Source organism: Syngnathus floridae, chromosome 14 (assembly GCF_059516105.1).
Source record: "Syngnathus floridae isolate MCC-2025c chromosome 14, RoL_Sflo_1.0, whole genome shotgun sequence".
NCBI classification, from domain to species: Eukaryota; Metazoa; Chordata; class Actinopteri; order Syngnathiformes; family Syngnathidae; genus Syngnathus; species Syngnathus floridae.
Window position 1 is genome coordinate 7477742 of NC_142426.1, and position 17046 is coordinate 7494787.

The following is a 17046-nucleotide window of genomic DNA, read 5'->3' on the forward strand; positions in this document are numbered from 1 at the left end:
GTTTGTACGTGCAATTAATGACCAATTTGAACAATTTTCCTTAAAAAGAAAATACATCTGGTCTTTCGTTGTGCAGCTAAAGTTATACAGTTTACATGTTTAAATATAATAAATGTCCTAAATATAATAACTATAATTAATAATAAAATATAGTATAGTATAATATGATAACGCGTTTGTGTCCATTGTTCACAGCAGCATTGCAATAAAGTTATTTTTTCCAGATGGGCTCACTCCTTACGTCACTTCCGGATGTAATTGTACAGTGCAAGAGAAAAAAAAATCTCGTAGCTGTGTATTTATTTAATCCTGATAGCATCATCTCTCAAAAAGACGTCAGTATATTTGAGTAAAACCATCCATGTCAAGACACAAAGAGGACTGTCGAAGTGTTGTGCTGCTTGTGCGTACAAATCGGACCACAGCAGCCTTTCTGACAACGTACCGTGAATTGGTAAGTAGCTAGCTCTGATGCTAACAGGCTAATCCTCTAACGCTAGCTATCTGTCTGGCTAGTTGCCTTGCTAACGCTAGCTGTTTTATTTACTTATGAATCTAGACAGTACCTCGATATCAACTCTAAAATTGTTCACGTCCATACGTCATGCGCTCACTCACATCTAGCTGTGAAAAGCAAGATTTATGCCGGAATGCGTTAGAGGTGATCGCATATGATTAATTAGCATATCTGTCTCGGCTGTCGCTCCTGGAGCTCATATTCCATTGTTAGTCACAGAAAAAAGCAGACACAAACACAGCCCTCTGATCGTGGCTGAAACATTTGATGTCGAAATGTTCTTTCCTCTGTGTTTGTTTTCTGAAAGATCCATCGGGCTCAGTGACTGTACTGTAAGACCTTGGCACCACTGTGTGCCAGTCTGATCCAAGACCCGGGGATTTTAGAATACAGGTAAAGTCGTGGAGGAATAGTATGCAGTAATTCCTTGCTATTGACATCAGATAAGGTTAGATAGGGAGAGATTTAAATGTAATGTGCTTCTCCTGTTTTCATTTGGTCTTGCAGAAGATGAATGGTCTGTCCATACGAGAGCTATGCTGCCTGTTCTGCTGCCCTCCTTGCCCCAGTCGCATAGCAGCCAAATTAGCTTTCCTCCCCCCAGAGCCCACATACGCCCTCCTCCCTGACCCAGATCCCGCGTCTGGAACTGGAACTGCATCGGGTTCCACCACCGGAAGCACCCTCCCTTCTTTGGGAGCTCCCGGACTACGGTCGCGTTTGGGTGCAGGTAGCGGTGGGGACAGAGGAGGTGGTGGAGGCACCAGCACTGGAGGAGGCGGTAGTTCTGGGGTCGGGAGTGGATGTGAGAGCAGGTGGAAGCTGCATCTCACGGAGAGAGCAGAATTTCAGTATTCCCAGAGAGAGCTGGATGTGACCGACGTGTTCCTGACCAGGTCTACCCGAGGGAACAAGGTCGGGTGCATGTACATACGCTGTGCCCCTAATGCTAGGTGAGTAGTCATTTTCTTTTTTAGTATGACCTCATATTTTAAGCCGGAGGTTGTCCTTCCCTAATTTCTCTCATTTTACCCCCTTAGGTTCACCGTGTTGTTTTCACATGGCAACGCAGTCGACCTGGGTCAGATGAGCAGCTTCTACATCGGCTTGGGCACACGCATCAACTGCAATATATTCTCTTACGATTACTCAGGCTATGGGGTCAGTACTGGCAAGCCTTCAGAGAAGAACCTTTACGCTGATATAGATGCCGCCTGGCATGCCTTGCGCTCTCGGTAGGTTTTTCCACTCCCCATTCGATGGACACGAAGAGTGACGACACACATGTCACACCGCAATCATGACTTCATGAAATGCCGCCATCTGTTTTAGGTACGGCATAAGCCCTGAGAACATCATCTTATACGGGCAAAGCATCGGCACAGTGCCCACAGTGGACTTGGCGTCACGCTTCGAGTGTGCTGCCGTCGTGCTTCATTCTCCTCTCACCTCCGGCATGAGGGTGGCCTTCCCCGACACTAAGAAGACGTACTGCTTCGACGCCTTCCCCAAGTGAGCCTTCACACTTTTATCATGCCACCGGTCTGATTGATGAGTAGGACATTTCTGACTTGCCAACAGCAGCATAGGTTTCTTAATTTCTTTAAGTTTCTTTTCTCCTATCCACCCAGCATCGAGAAGGTGTCAAAGATCCCGTCTCCAGTGCTCATCATCCACGGTACAGAGGACGAGGTGATCGACTTCTCCCACGGCCTGGCCCTGTTTGAGCGCTGCCCAAAGGCCGTGGAGCCCCTCTGGGTGGAGGGCGCCGGTCACAACGACATTGAGCTTTACAGTCAGTACCTCGAGAGGCTACGGCGCTTCATCAACCAGGACCTGGCTGCACAGCACGCCTAAGAATGGAACAGTTTCTCTTGCAGCTGCCAGGGTGTGTGTGTGTGTGTGAATGTTTGAGAAAAGTGTGACTCAGACATACACCATCTGTGTGTCTTTTAAACAACTTGTTACTTTTTAAAACGATTGCATTCAAATAACAGTCTGTGCAAGATTTGAGCATTTAAAAAAAAAAAAAAAATGTCATTGTGTATTTATCTGTTGTGTAGTGTTTTGGTAATGTGGGGGGGGAGTTCTACTGAGCTTCACATTTCAAGTAAAAACAATTGAAAGCTTTCTTCTAACAAAAAAAAAAGTAACAACTATGTGTTTTGTTCCAAAAGGCACACAGATGTCATTGAAAAGTGAATGAATGATTGTGCTCCAGGATTTAAAATCTTGGCTTAATATTCATATCACGAATGTGTGAGAGGCAAAAAAATGAAGGACACCCTTGTGACTTGGCTAGTAGTGAGTGAGGGAAATTTTTAGTGACTTATCAATATGTTTTTTTTTTTTTGGTGTGTGTGTATATGTATGAAGAATACCTCCACAGTTTGACCAGCTTTTTTGTGGACTACAACACTGGTCAGACCTCAATTCATCTGTCAGTGGATATCCAACGGACTGCCAGCTAATAACTTCCTTGAGATTTTATTTTGTCCTCCCAACACCACTTAACTCCGCTGTACAAAAACACAAACTGGCCATGTCCGCCATGTTTCCTGGCAGTACCGTAGCTTTTGCCTTTTTACTCCTCGCTGCTCCTCCTAACAGGGATTTGTAATTTGTCCTTGTGTTGCTTTTCTCCCACAGGCAAATGAGTTGGCTGGAGTGTTTGTGAAGTCGCGCGCGTGGATGTTTTCGCAACCCTTCATGTTCGTTCGCAAACAGTCAAAGGGGAGACAAGTTAACGTGGGAGCCATTAAAGGTGAAGCTCGTGTCATGGAGCGTTAAACTCAAGAACTCATCATGCCCTTCATGACATGTTCAAACTCAGGACGACAGCGGAACCTCCAAAGTTGAATCGTCATTTCGCATTTTTGTCACAACTTCAATTTTCACATGACTTTGGAGGTTCCACTATGTTGCTATCTGGGTCTACCCATGTGATTTTCAAATGCCCTTGAGCCCGACGACTCGTGGGGCCCACCACTTCCTGTCTGACCCAAGCCATGCATTACCTTCTTACTTTGTGTGGTGCAGGTTCCACCACACACACACACGCACGCACATCCAACACTCATGTACTGTACGACAGTATATGTACACAACTATGATATATGTGTCAGATTAAGCATGAAAAAAGCAGGTCTTAAGTTCAGCACTATTGTAACAAGGGTATAATGATGTAAAGTTTGTGTGTTCTTGTCTTCAGTTGGCCAGGCTTCCTTTAGGAGAACCTGTAGGACCAGTTAGTGCACCCGAATAAGTTCACGTGAGGTGAGAGCGTTGTTTCATTTTGTTTTTCTTTCTTCTTTCGGACTTGTGATGCCGCTGCTCGGATCGCTCATCCTTTCAAACAGGGAATCTCATCGGTTGTCGTCTTTTGCATTGCGTGCGTGTTGTTGAAATTACGGAGATCTGTTACCACCTTAAACCAGGGATCCGCCACATGTGTTCAAAGACATTTTTTTCTCGGAATTAGAAGATAAGAGTCGTGTTTTCAGGGATCCATCTCGCATGGGTTATGGGGTGTAAATGTAACCGTTTTTGATGCGCCACTAGGGTTGATGTTTCTTGTTTCCTGCGCCCTGAACATTTATCGGAGGGTGGAGGAATTGAACAGTGCAAACTGTATGCATGTCTATTGTGTTTTGCAGAGCAAGTGATGATGGGGTGGGATGTTCTATCTCAGGGGTGTCAAACTCCAGTCCTCCAGAGGGCCGCATTCCAACATGTTTTTCCAAGATTCCCTCGTTAAGTGCACCTGTGTGAAAAGTTCGGCTCCTGCAGAACGTGAAAATGAACTGAACTTTTCACGCAGGTGTGGTTAACGAGGGTAAACATATTGGAACGCGGCCCCCGAGGACTGGAGGTCCACACCCCTGTTCTATCTACTATGTATTCTACAGTATATGAGGGCAAAACTAAACCAATGGCATTGGGTCTTTGAAGCGCTTTAAAAGAAAAAAAAAAGGACATGTATTTGAATTTTTTATTGTTGATTCCAACTAATGAATTCTAAGTTTTGTCCTGGGGTCAAGCAGTAGGTGGGTGGGTGGGGGCTACTTGAACAATACTAGTGGACTGTTTATACTGTAAGGTTACTGTACTTACCTATTCTATTCTTTGTATTATGATTTGTAATTTTATGTTGCTTTTTGAACTGAGACTATGATGTAATGGAATCAATACATGGGACTGAATCTTGACCTTTTTATGGATAACAAAATAAAAGATCACTTATGTACAAAGAAAGAAAAACTTTACAAGCATTGTAAAGGTTTCTTCCTGTTTTGGAAATAAGACATTTCAAAGTTAGCCAGGGTGTAACAAAGTTATTTATTTACAAATTTTGGCAACAAATACAATGACAAAATGAATTGAAATTAATAAACTGGAGGGGGAGCGTTAAGCTGATGCTATTGTTAGGACGGAAACAGTGCCCTCTACTGGCTAAGTTTTACCTCCTACAAGTAAAAAAGCGCTCATTTCTCCCCGGACGCAAACATTTCTTTCTGAACATAAAAAAACTTAAACCAACTGCTTACTTTGGGTGAAGAAAACCTACCCTCTATGTTTCTCAAACTGAACTTTTGTGATCTGCCTAGGCACAGTAGACATAAAGGGCAAAACACTTAATTACACAGTGAATCATGGGTAAACTGCTGATGGTTGATGATCCTGGTTATGTTTCTTGATGTCTAAAATATCAAAACAAAGAGGTGAGTTAGTGATGCAGGCAGAGGATAACAAGTTCAACAACCTAATCATTGTGATCTTTCTCATTCCCAGTGCAATCACATGAATATCGTAATATCTCTGTTGATTACAATTTTTTTTTTCAACATGTCTTTGTCACATTATTAGATAAATATTGATTCTGAACCACTCCATATGACTTCAGTCATAAAATGCATTTGCTAAATGATTCTTTTCTTTGCCATTTTGCTTAGATTTCGCTGTGGCAGATGATGACTTTGCAGAAAATATATCCAAGCAGTAGCCACTATGACTTTGCAAACACCCCTGGGTGCGACTGCTGGAATGTAATCACTTGCCTTTTTTCAGCCTCAGTGGCAAACAGGTAGACAGACAGCTATGCCCTTCCAGTTTAATCTGATCTTGCCAGTAATGGTTTTAAACCGGTTTGAGCCAATACCAAAGAAAGTGTGTATGTGTGTGTACTTACTCTTTGTCAAGAAAGGACAGCTCAGTCAAAGAGGTTAGCTGCTTCTCCAAAGCTAACATCCTGAGCCCGATATAGCCAGACACCAACAGCAGCAGGACCAACCTACACACACACGCACACATACACACACAATGCAAGAAAATAGTTACAACAAAACATTATCTTTTCAACTTTAACTGCTCTTTATAGACAAAGAAGCACTTGTCAATAATCATACCACTTACAGTATCAAGTAGATGAAGAAGACCATGCTGAAGTTCCCTGTTTGTCGTCGGGAGAAGAAGAACATAATGGCATCCTCCATCATGTTCCACAACCTTGTTGAAGCTGGTGAGACAAATGAATTTGCATGAACGTTTCTTCTTTTCCTGATGAGTGAGTGAAATTTTTTTTAAAGGCTAACACACACCATTGTCCGCCTCTTCTGTTGTAGACATGCTTCGTGTGGAACTTGCTAAGATAGAATGTTCAGGGAATTAAGGGGAGCAAAGTTATTTTTAGAAAATTGGATTTTATATGATTTGTCACCAACGTCTCATCAGATAAGTTTAAAAAAAATGGGAACAATATAATCAGTTTGAACATTTCATTGAGCAATACGTTCTTCTACCACCTGTGTCCCACTAATCAGTGCTTCATGTGGTTTTTTTTTTGTTAGTGTTGTTTTTGAATGACATCATCAATACACGGCTTGTCAACAAAATCGGAGAGGATCATCCTAAAACTGTCTCGACTTGATACATCCAGACCGTCGTCAAGAAGGTAATGAACGTTACCTGTCTTAGGTTTACTGGCTGATTGAAGGATGTTGTCATCAAGACTTTTGCCATATTGTCCCTGATCCACGGCGTCGTCAATGCTGGAATGACCGGAGACCTGCTGTTTGGACATGTAAATCATACTTATTATGACTAGTTTAATAATTTTCCATAAGAAAATGTCAAAGTCAGCATTCCTGAATGGAATGTTTGAGTTATGGTGACTCTCCTCTTGCTGAAACTCATAACATTCAAGTGTCTACAGCAACATGGAACTCACCATGTTGGACTCAGCTTCATTCTCAGCAGAGGAGCCAATAGGGCTACTTTTGGCGCTGTCTCCCTGTGTTGTTACCCAAATAGAATTCAAAAAAGAAGAAAAAATCTGATAATGCCTTGGTATGACGCTATGCACGCTCAGTATTTGGCACACTCACCTGAGCATGTGAGCAGACACTCTTGAGGAGATTATAGCACATCTCTCGGTTCCTCAAAGACATAAAAAAGTACTGAGGGGGGAAAAATGAGTGATCAGCAATGAGGAAACTAATTGGATTATTTTTAATTTCACATCACTGGAACAAATTAACACCCATTTATTTTCGAGTGACTTCCTTCAAGATACGATTGGGTCAATGCTGCTTTAATGAACTGAGAGCGTGTCGAATCTTACACTTCAAATTTACAGGGAAGTGAACAAACTATGTGCTCCTGTTTATTGCCACCAATCACATGTTTTGTATTTTAAAAACCTACATAGCCTTCGCTAGCACATTGTTAGCATACAACAGGTTCATATTGAGTAATCAATAGGTGAATTCAAATGGTGCAGCAACACATGTCGACAGATAACAATCCTCACATCACTGTATGTTTTTGATCAACTTCTTGCAATGATTTTTAATTTATAATCATTTGAAACTCCTAAAATACAATGCAAAAGCGTTATCTGACCTTGTCGCCATCAGCAGTTTGTATGGACAGCATGGACAAAGCTGAGTTTAGTTTCTTCACCTCAGTGATGATGGATGTGGGCATGACCACCTGCAACGTGCACAGCCCTGCTTAGGCGCAGCACAGTATGATCAGGTACACAGTTTTCCATCATCCTACCTTGGTCTCTTTGAGTAGCACGGATGAGAAGAAACACACGTGGTTTTCCGAGATGTAAAGTTTTCCATGATAAGGCACTTCCTTTTGCAGGGAGCAAACAAAAGCTGGGGAAAACAATATAATTCAAATGATTGTGAGCCACTTTAACCTTTAGATGCAAAACCCTTAACCCTAGTTTGAAACCATAGTTTGAAATATTAACCTTAAGTTGAAACCCTAACCCTAGTATGAAACCCTACTTTGAAACTAGTAATTTTGTTTGTATTGTATAGGTTAAAATTTGGGAAATTACTGTCCACAAAAATGTCAACTCACTATGTGTAAGCTTCTCTTCTTCAGGGATTTCATGGAAGAGTTTGTGGAAGGTTTGATTGTGTTTCGAGAAACTCTGAAATGAAAAAACAACAACAAATATATAAATTTACATTCACTGGCCACATTTGGCACAGCTACTGTGGCCCTGCATTACAGGACATCGTGTAGGTGTGTCAAGTGAAGTGTCCCAAGAGTGTGTAATGAGGACAATTAATAAAATGTTCTGCCAAAATACGAGTGAAGGAAGCAGGAAGTACATGGTGGCGGATGAGCCCATCAGTCCGATCAACGCCCTCCTCCGCGATCTCCCTGAGAACATAATTATGTCAGGAATCAGATTGGTAGAAAACAATCATGATTGATGTCCTACTATAATTATAAAAGTAAGTCTACTTGATGCCGTTGGAATTTTGATTTAGTTCCTGGATATCCTGTTCAACATCCTCATGACTTGTTCTGTGTTTCTTGAGGTGAAAATGGTGGGAGCCTCTGCGGTGACTGTGGCTTGTTGCATCCTGGGAGCTGAGCATACAGAGGAAAGGGATTTTGTGATACAGGTGTGTAGGGTAGCAATGTCCAAATCACATTTTATTTTTTTGCACCATGAGTTCATTGTTGGAGCTTGCTCAAGCAACCCCCCCCCCTCCATCATTTTAGTTGCCCATCAATGATCTAGAATGTGAATGTTAGACTGTGTAATCTTTGCTTCTCTTACACTTTCACTTCAGCTCATGTTCAGATCTAGTCATCCTAAAATTCCATTAACATTACGACCAACATTACAATAGGATAGTAGACCCATGTGTTTATCCAAAAACACTCAAGTTTCAATCTTAAAGAGCAAAACAGTTTAACTTTACTAATGGTTTGAACATAATACTGTGCTTAAGTATAGGAAATAAATAAAAACATAACGACATAATGATTGGATTAATAAAATAAAAGTGGAAATGAAATACAAATGCAAAGATATAACACTGAAAAGTTAAATACAATTGAACTGTACTGCTTTCATTTTTGATCAATGCGTAATAGCACTGACAGGACAAACCAGAGTTGAACTTCCTTGTGCGACATACTTACAGCATGGAGCTGTCCAGTGAGAACTTCCTGTGCTTCAGACTCATCATGGAAACATAACACAAGCCAATGCGCTTTCACATATATCCACTAATGAGCAAAAAATCTTCAGAAGTGTACAGAGCACTTGTCCGTGGCTTCATTCCGGTTAGAGAGTGAGAGGCAGGAAAGGAAATTCTGAGACAAGGTGTGAACAGCCCACAACAAGCCGGATCAGCCAATCAGATGTGAGCGACAGCTGGGCTATGTCAGAAACCAACCAATTGGGGTAAATGTAAACCTAACCAAGGCAACGGTTGCTAATGGTTACCACATTGTTGTCACGAGATGATAACCAGCTTAGCCAGCACTGATAAGCATCAGACATTTCATATCTCCATGTCACATTTGCTCGTTCAAAAAATAAACTTACTGTAGCTATTACCTTATTACCTAAACGTGTAAGTAATAAATCATAGCATGTTTATAAACATTGGACCGAGGTACATATTTATAGAAAAATCTTTATCAATGCAAGTTTGCAAGCAGGATTATAATAATACAATTTGGAACCATTGTAGAAAAAAGGAATTAAATGTGTATTTCTGACATTTTATAATCAGCAAAAAACTTTTTTTCCCACACAAAAGAAATGAAATAGTTTAAAAAAAACAACTAAATTTGTGGTTGACACAAACGTAAGTAACGTAAATCTTTTTTGAAGTGGAATTTTATTGTACTCTATCAGTAATCATGGCAGTTAGATATTTCATACATCAAATCATTTGAACTTCACCCTAGCCAAGATTTGTGTGCTGATCGTTGTCTTGAACATTTCCTGTCATTGGCGCAAAGATAACAAAGTTTTTTTTTTTATTTTCAGCTCAACGGTTGATAAGTGGAATGTGCGACTGTTTTCTGTCAAACCAAAAATGGTTCCGAGTATTTTTAGAGTTCAAGTGAAAGCAGAAAAATGTACTTGTGTTTTTGTCTTTGTCATTGTGGTTTTAACTTTCACCAAATTGAATGATGCCAAAATGGGCGTCATGTCGTTAGTATTTTTTGACAATCTGAAATGCTCAAATGACACATCACCTGACTACTGTTAAAAAAAAATAACTTCAGACAACTTCCTGGTTCGGAGGATATCAAGAAGACTTGAGGTTCCATTATGATTCTTGGGGATGGGAAATTACATTGGAACTCGAAAAAAAGTCCCTAAATATTTCTGCACCAAAATTCTTACCATCTTTACTTGTTGAACACACCACTTTGCTTTTCTTTCCACCTAATGAATACATAATAATAAATATAACAGTGATTGCGCGGATGGATTTCAATTGAATTTATTCTTGTTCTTTTATTAGATTCTCTTATTAGATTGCGTGTGTAACTAGTGTTGTAAAAACCAGTGTTTTAAATAAAGTACATCTACAGCAGTGCTTCTCAATTATCAACCAGTAGATGTCAGTAATGCGCATTGAAGCTGGTGCCACCTCACCGTAAAACAAAACGAAGAAGAAAGTGACGTAACTTCCCGTTCACGAGCGAGTCGTGATTTGCATTTCCGGTTCATAGCGAGAACGGGTCAGTGAGGGAACGAGTCAGTTGGTGAGTGATTTGCATTTCCAGTTCATCGTGAGGATGGATCGGTGAGAGAACAAATCCTGACTTTCCCGTTCGCGAACGAGTTAATGGGTGAACTGCCTTCCTTCCCGTGCATCGACGGATCAGTCAGTGAACGTGTTGCGTCTCCCTCCTGGCGTGCACTATGGAAGCCGATTTACGATTTGCCAAGGAAAGAAAGAACCACTCACTGAAACACCACTTCTTTTATGCACGTTTTCTCCAAGCTAACGGCTAACTTTATTGTATTTTTTAACTTTTTATTCTATTTATTTTGCACTGATCGGTTGGTACTTGGTGTCATGTGTGACAATGACAATAAAGATCGATTCTATTCTGAAGGGATGCGCCGTTATGCAAAAACAGGGAGATTATGCTTCTCTTTGGGTAACCTTGATTTTAAAAGTTAAAATTCCAGTGATCGTGAGCAGCAGCAGAGCCCCATTCAACCCCTTACACTGAGTGCCAAGCAGGGAAGAAATGGGTACCATTGTTATGGTCACTGGTATGACCCGGCAGGGGTTTGAAACCACCACCTCCCAATCTCAGGGCGGGCACTCTAACACAAGGCCACTGAGCTGGTAAACACTGTAGCATAGTGGTATAACACTTATAGTAGTTTTTAAATAACGTGTATGCATATATACACCTAAATATTGTTATTCAATATCTACTGTAATTTCACATTAGATTGCTGGTTTGAAATTTACTTTTGATATTATTATTTTTAATAAACATTTATGTTAAAACTTGTCTGGTGTTTTATTCCTTATTTCTTTATTCGCCAATTAAAACAAAAATCAGACTGCTTTATATGACAATATGTGTAGGTACACCTCATGGACACTTCAATAGGTACGCTACACGAGGTTAAAAAAAAAGAATAAATAAATAAAGGGTTAATTGCACAATAAAAGCACATTTAATAATAGCCTCTTACCTAGGCTCGAACCAAGATCTTCCCGCGCAAGAGCCCGTGTCATCAACCAGTCGGCTATTTAGACCATACAGCTTGTGGTCGTATGCGCTGTTTTGTATTAGTGATGTGCATTCCAGTTTCAAGTGAATTGAAGTTTAACTTTGGGTACTTCGAAAGTGTCATTTTAAATTGCACTTTGCTAGGTGTTCGTGTACACAATGTGCTGTGATGACATCTGCTGTGGAGTCTTCAGTGATGTATTCGCTTGTGAGCTGCTCCATAAAATCATACATATTGCATGCAAGATGAGCGAGGCTTCCATAGTGTAGTGGTTAGTGCTCTGAGCTGTCCCCCCAGCGACCTGGGTTCAAATCTCAGTGGGACCTCAAACTTTTATTATAGAAAATTTGCAACACAGTTGCGCGTGTGCTGCCCCATATAACCAGGGCTAGGGTTATGTTTAAAGCTAGGGTTAGTGCTAGAGTTAGAGCTAGGGTTAGAGTTAAAGCTAAGGTTAGGGTTAGAGCTAAGGTTAGAGCTAGTGCTAGGGTTAGGTTTAGAGCTAAGGCTAGGGTTAGAGCTAGGGTTAGGGCTAGGGTTAGAGCTAGAGCTAGGGTTAGAGCTAGATCTAGGTTTAGCGTTAGAGCTAGGGTTAGGTTAGAGCTAAGGTTAGAGCTAGAGCTAGGGTTAGAGCTAGGGTTAGGGTGAGGTTTAGAGCTAGAGTTAGAGCTAAGGCTAGGGTTAGGGCTAGAGCTAGGGTTAGAGCTAGGGTTAGGGTTAGAGCTAGAGCTAGGTTTAGCGTTAGAGCTAGGGTTAGGGTTAGGGTTAGAGCTAAGGTTAGAGCTAGAGCTAGGGTTAGGGTTAGAGCTAGGGTTAGGGTGAGGTTTAGAGCTAGAGTTAGAGCTTAGGCTAGGGTTAGGGTTAGAGCTAAGGCTAGGGTTAGAGCTAGGGTTAGAGCTAGGGTTAGAGTTAGAGCTAGGGTTCGGGTTAGAGCTAGGGTTCGGGTTAGAGCTAGAGCTAGGGTTAGGGCTAGGGTTAGGGTTAGAGTTAGTGCTAGGGTTAGTGCTAGTGCTAGGGTTAGGGTTAGAGCTAGGGTTAGGGTTAGGGCTAGAGCTAGGGTTAGAGCTAGGGCTGGGGTTAGAGCTAGGGTTAGGGTTAGAGCTAGGGTTAGAGCTAGAGCTAGGGTTAGAGCTAGAGCTAGGGTTAGAGCTAGGGTTAGAGCTAGATCTAGGTTTAGCGTTAGAGCTAGGGTTAGGTTAGAGCTACGTAAGGTTAGAGCTAGAGCTAGGGTTAGGGTTAGAGCTAGGGTTAGGGTGAGGTTTAGAGCTAGAGTTAGAGCTAAGGCTAGGGTTAGGGCTAGAGCTAGGGTTAGAGCTAGGGTTAGGGTTAGGGCTAGAGCTAGGTTTAGCGTTAGAGCTAGGGTTAGGGTTAGGGTTAGAGCTAAGGTTAGAGCTAGAGCTAGGGTTAGGGTTAGAGCTAGGGTTAGGGTTAGGGTTAGAGCTAGAGCTAGGTTTAGCGTTAGAGCTAGGGTTAGAGCTAGGGTTAGAGCTAGATCTAGGTTTAGCGTTAGAGCTAGGGTTAGGTTAGAGCTAAGGTTAGAGCTAGAGCTAGGGTTAGAGCTAGGGTTAGGGTGAGGTTTAGAGCTAGAGTTAGAGCTAAGGCTAGGGTTAGGGCTAGAGCTAGGGTTAGAGCTAGGGTTAGGGTTAGAGCTAGAGCTAGGTTTAGCGTTAGAGCTAGGGTTAGGGTTAGGGTTAGAGCTAAGGTTAGAGCTAGAGCTAGGGTTAGGGTTAGAGCTAGGGTTAGGGTGAGGTTTAGAGCTAGAGTTAGAGCTAAGGCTAGGGTTAGGGTTAGAGCTAAGGCTAGGGTTAGAGCTAGGGTTAGAGCTAGGGTTAGAGTTAGAGCTAGGGTTCGGGTTAGAGCTAGGGTTCGGGTTAGAGCTAGAGCTAGGGTTAGGGCTAGGGCTAGGGTTAGGGTTAGAGTTAGTGCTAGGGTTAGTGCTAGTGCTAGGGTTAGGGTTAGAGCTAGGGTTAGGGTTAGGGCTAGAGCTAGGGTTAGAGCTAGGGCTGGGGTTAGAGCTAGGGTTAGGGTTAGAGCTAGGGTTAGAGCTAGAGCTAGGGTTAGAGCTAGAGCTAGGGTTAGAGCTAGGGTTAGAGCTAGGGCTAGGTTTAGCGTTAGAGCTAGGGTTAGGTTAGAGCTAAGGTTAGAGCTAGAGCTAGGGTTAGGGTTAGAGCTAGGGTTAGGGTGAGGTTTAGAGCTAGAGTTAGAGCTAAGGCTAGGGTTAGGGCTAGAGCTAGGGTTAGAGCTAGGGTTAGGGTTAGGGCTAGAGCTAGGTTTAGCGTTAGAGCTAGGGTTAGGGTTAGAGCTAAGGTTAGAGCTAGAGCTAGGGTTAGGGTTAGAGCTAGGGTTAGGGTTAGGGTTAGAGCTAGAGCTAGGTTTAGCGTTAGAGCTAGGGTTAGGGTTAGGGTTAGGGTTAGAGCTAAGGTTAGAGCTAGAGCTAGGGTTAGGGTTAGAGCTAGGGTTAGGGTGAGGTTTAGAGCTAGAGTTAGAGCTAAGGCTAGGGTTAGAGCTAAGGCTAGGGTTAGAGCTAGGGTTAGAGCTAGGGTTAGAGTTAGAGCTAGGGTTCGGGTTAGAGCTAGGGTTCGGGTTAGAGCTAGGGTTCGGGTTAGAGCTAGAGCTAGGGTTAGGGTTAGGGTTAGAGTTAGTGCTAGGGTTAGTGCTAGTGCTAGGGTTAGGGTTAGGGTTAGAGCTAGGGTTAGGGTTAGGGCTAGCCTGACCCTAACCCTAGCCCTAGCTCTAACCCTAACCCTAGCTCTAGCCTAACCCTAACCCTAGCTCTAACCCTAGCTCTAACCCTGTAGTGGTTAGTGCTCTGGGCTGTCCCCCCAGCGACCTGGGATCGAATCTCAGTGGGACCTCAAACTTTTATCATAGAAAATTTGCAACACAGTTGCTCGTGTGCTGCCCCATATAACCAGAGCTAGGGTTAGGTTTAAAGCTAGGGTTAGTGCTAGAATTAGAGCTAGGGTTAGGGTTAGAGTTAAAGCTAAGGTTAGGGTTAGAGCTAAGCTTAGACCTAGTGCTAGGGTTAGGTTTAGAGCTAAGGCTAGGGTTAGAGCTAGGGTTAGGGTTAGAGCTAGGGTTAGAGCTAGAGCTAGGGTTAGAGCTAGGGCTGGGGTTAGAGCTAGGGTTAGAGCTAGGTCTAGGTTTAGCGTTAGAGCTAGTGTTAGGGTTAGAGCTAAGGTTAGAGCTAGAGCTAGGGTTAGAGCTAGGGTTAGGTTTAGAGCTAGGGTTAGAGCTAAGGCTAGGGTTAGGGTTAGAGCTAAAGCTAGGGTTAGAGCTAGGGTTAGAGCTAGGGTTAGGGTTAGAGCTAGGGTTCGGGTTAGAGCTAGGGTTCAGGTTAGAGCTAGAGTTAGGGTTAGGGCTAGGGCTAGGGTTAGGGTTAGAGCTAGTGCTAGAGTTAGGGTTAGGGTTAGAGCTAGGGTTAGGGGTAGAGCTAGAGCTAGGGTTAGGGTCAGGCTAGCTCTAACCCTAACCCTAGCTCTAGCTCTAACCCTAACCCTAGCACTAACCCTAGCTCTAACCCTAACTCTAACCCTAACCCTAACACTAGCTGTAACCCTAACCCTAGCTCTAACCCTAGCTCTCACCCTAACCCAAGCTCTAGCTCTAACCCTAACCCTAGCTCTAACCCTAGCTCTCACCCTAACCCAAGCTCTAGCTCTAACCCTAGTCTAACCCTAGCTCTAACCCTAACCCTTAGCTAACCCTAACTCTAGCTCTAACCCTAACACTAGCTGTAACCCTAGCCCTAACCCTAGCTCTCACCCTAACCCAAGCTCTAGCACTAACCCTAACCCTAGCTCCAACCCTAGCTCTCACCCTAACCCAAGCTCTAGCTCTAGCTCTCACCCGAGCTCTAACCCTAACCCTTAGCTAACCCTAGCTCTAACCCTAACCCTAGCTCTAACCCTAACCCTAACCCTAGCTCTAACCCTAGCTCTAGCTCTAACCCTAGCCCTAACCCTAGCTCTCACCCTAACCCAAGCTCTGGCTCTAACCCTAACCCTAGCTCTAACCCTAGCTTTCACCCTAACCCAAGCTCTGGCTCTAACCCTAACCCTAGCTCTAACCCTAGCTTTCACCCTAACCCAAGCTCTAGCTCTAACCCTAGTCTAACCCTAGCTCTAACCCTAACCCTAACCCTAGCTCTAACCCTAACCCTAGCTCTAACCCTAGCTCTAGCTCTAACCCTAGCTCTAACCCTAGCTCTAACTCTAGCTCTAACCCTAGCTCTAACCCTAGCTCTAACACTAGCTCTCACCCGAGCTCTAACCCTAACCCTAGCTCTAGCTCTAACCCTAACCCTAGCTCTAGCTCTAACCCTAACACTAGCTCTAACCCTAGCTCTAGCTCTACCCCTAACCCTAGCTCTAACCCTAGCTCTAACTCTAACTCTAGCTCTAACCCTAACCGTAACCCTAACCCTAGCTCTAACCCTAGCTCTAGCCTTAACCCTAGCTCTCGCCCTAACCCTAGCCCTAAGCCTCACCCTAGCTCTAATCCTAGCTCTAAGGAGGTGTATGGTTATATGGGGCAGCACACTAGCAACTGTGTTGCAAATTTTCTATGATAAAAATTTTGGCTGAAATAAATGATACGACTCTTTCTTTTAGTAGTTTTCCTTGCTCTCTTGGGAGCTTAAGATCAGGGGATGCTTTGAGAATAATTGTCAATTATATATATATGTGTCTTTGGTGACATTATGTACTGTAAATCCCTGCCATTTACAAGCTTCTACCCAGCGAAAGCATTTCTTTCGGTTCTTCCACGGCTTTGGGAAAGATATAAAGAAAACTCCCGGTCAGCATATCGTGAGCCGCGGCGCATGCGCAGTTCACTGTTCTAAAAAGTTCATATGACTTCAACCAGTAGGTAGCAGTAATGCTCATTGAAGCTGGTGCCACCTCGCCGTAAAACAAAACGAAGAAGAAAATGACGTCACCTGAATTGCATTCCTCGTTCACCGACGAACGAAACTGAGTGAGTGATTCGCATTTCCAGTTCATCGCGAGGGGGACGACTTTCCTGACTTCCTGACTTTCCCGTTCGCGAACGAGTCAACTGCCTTCCTTCCTTCCGTGCATCAACGGATCAGTCAGTGAACGTGTTGCGTCTCCTGGCGTGAACTATGTAAGCCAGAATGTTGATTTACGATTTGCCAAAGAAAGAAAGAACGACTCACTGAAACACCACTTCTTTTATGCACGTTTTCTCCAAGCTAACGGCTAACTTTATTGCATGAAGGGATGCGCCGTTATGCAACAACTTCTCTTTGGGTAATCTTTATCTTATAACACTTAAAATAACGTGTATGCATATATACACGCCTAAATATTGTTATCCAATATATCTACTGCAATTTCACATTAGATTGCTGGTTTGAAATTTACTTTTATTGTTATTATTATTATTTTAATAAACATTAAAACCTGTTCAAACTTGTCTGGTGTTTTCTTCCTTGTTTTTATTTTTTTGAGCATGAAAATAAAAA

General features: G+C 42.9%; 2 protein-coding genes across 9 annotated transcripts; one reads left to right on the forward strand and one right to left on the reverse strand.

Annotated features, from left to right (window-relative positions):
* Window positions 1-223: 223 nt before the first annotated feature.
* On the forward strand, window positions 224-11329 carry LOC148387451 (alpha/beta hydrolase domain-containing protein 17A-like). 5 transcript variants are annotated; one of them, XR_015862767.1, is made up of 9 exons: window positions 225-454; window positions 825-910; window positions 1025-1470; window positions 1558-1752; window positions 1850-2029; window positions 2149-2405; window positions 3167-3281; window positions 3729-8448; window positions 9834-11329. XR_015862767.1 is itself a non-coding variant. In XM_088397107.1 (6 exons), exons 3-6 carry the CDS (start codon window positions 1028-1030, stop codon window positions 2372-2374), a joined length of 1044 nt encoding a protein of 347 aa, XP_088253233.1. In that variant the 5' UTR covers window positions 224-454; window positions 825-910; window positions 1025-1027; the 3' UTR covers window positions 2375-11329. The 5 variants fall into 5 exon arrangements, 1 of the variants encoding a protein (XP_088253233.1); XR_015862766.1 differs by having other exon boundaries at window positions 224-454; window positions 2149-3281; XR_015862765.1 differs by having other exon boundaries at window positions 3167-8448.
* On the reverse strand, window positions 4837-9144 carry LOC148387452 (uncharacterized). 4 transcript variants are annotated; one of them, XM_088397109.1, is made up of 13 exons: window positions 8975-9144; window positions 8285-8413; window positions 8149-8200; window positions 7892-7964; window positions 7577-7680; window positions 7418-7507; window positions 6901-6972; window positions 6744-6806; window positions 6482-6581; window positions 6115-6159; window positions 5930-6032; window positions 5706-5807; window positions 4837-5217 (listed from the first exon to the last, which is right to left on the reverse strand). In XM_088397109.1, the coding sequence occupies exons 1-13, from the start codon at window positions 9019-9021 to the stop codon at window positions 5202-5204; spliced, it is 996 nt and encodes a 331-aa protein (XP_088253235.1). In that variant the 5' UTR covers window positions 9022-9144; the 3' UTR covers window positions 4837-5201. The 4 variants fall into 4 exon arrangements, with proteins under 4 accessions (XP_088253235.1, XP_088253234.1, XP_088253237.1 ...); XM_088397108.1 differs by having other exon boundaries at window positions 6482-6584; XM_088397111.1 differs by lacking the exon at window positions 6115-6159.
* Window positions 11330-17046: the final 5717 nt, after the last annotated feature.

Coding starts and splice junctions, on each gene's coding strand:
- LOC148387451 (XM_088397107.1), top strand. CDS start 1,028: ATGAATGGTCTGTCCATACGAGAGCTATGCTGCCTGTTCTGCTGCCCT. Junction 1,471..1,557: donor CGCTGTGCCCCTAATGCTAG/GTGAGTAGTCAT, acceptor TTACCCCCTTAG/GTTCACCGTGTTGTTTTCAC. Junction 1,753..1,849: donor TGGCATGCCTTGCGCTCTCG/GTAGGTTTTTCC, acceptor CATCTGTTTTAG/GTACGGCATAAGCCCTGAGA.
- LOC148387452 (XM_088397108.1), bottom strand. CDS start 9,021: ATGATGAGTCTGAAGCACAGGAAGTTCTCACTGGACAGCTCCATGCT. Junction 7,508..7,576: donor TGCTACTCAAAGAGACCAAG/GTAGGATGATGG, acceptor TGCACGTTGCAG/GTGGTCATGCCCACATCCAT. Junction 6,585..6,743: donor ATGAAGCTGAGTCCAACATG/GTGAGTTCCATG, acceptor ATGTCCAAACAG/CAGGTCTCCGGTCATTCCAG.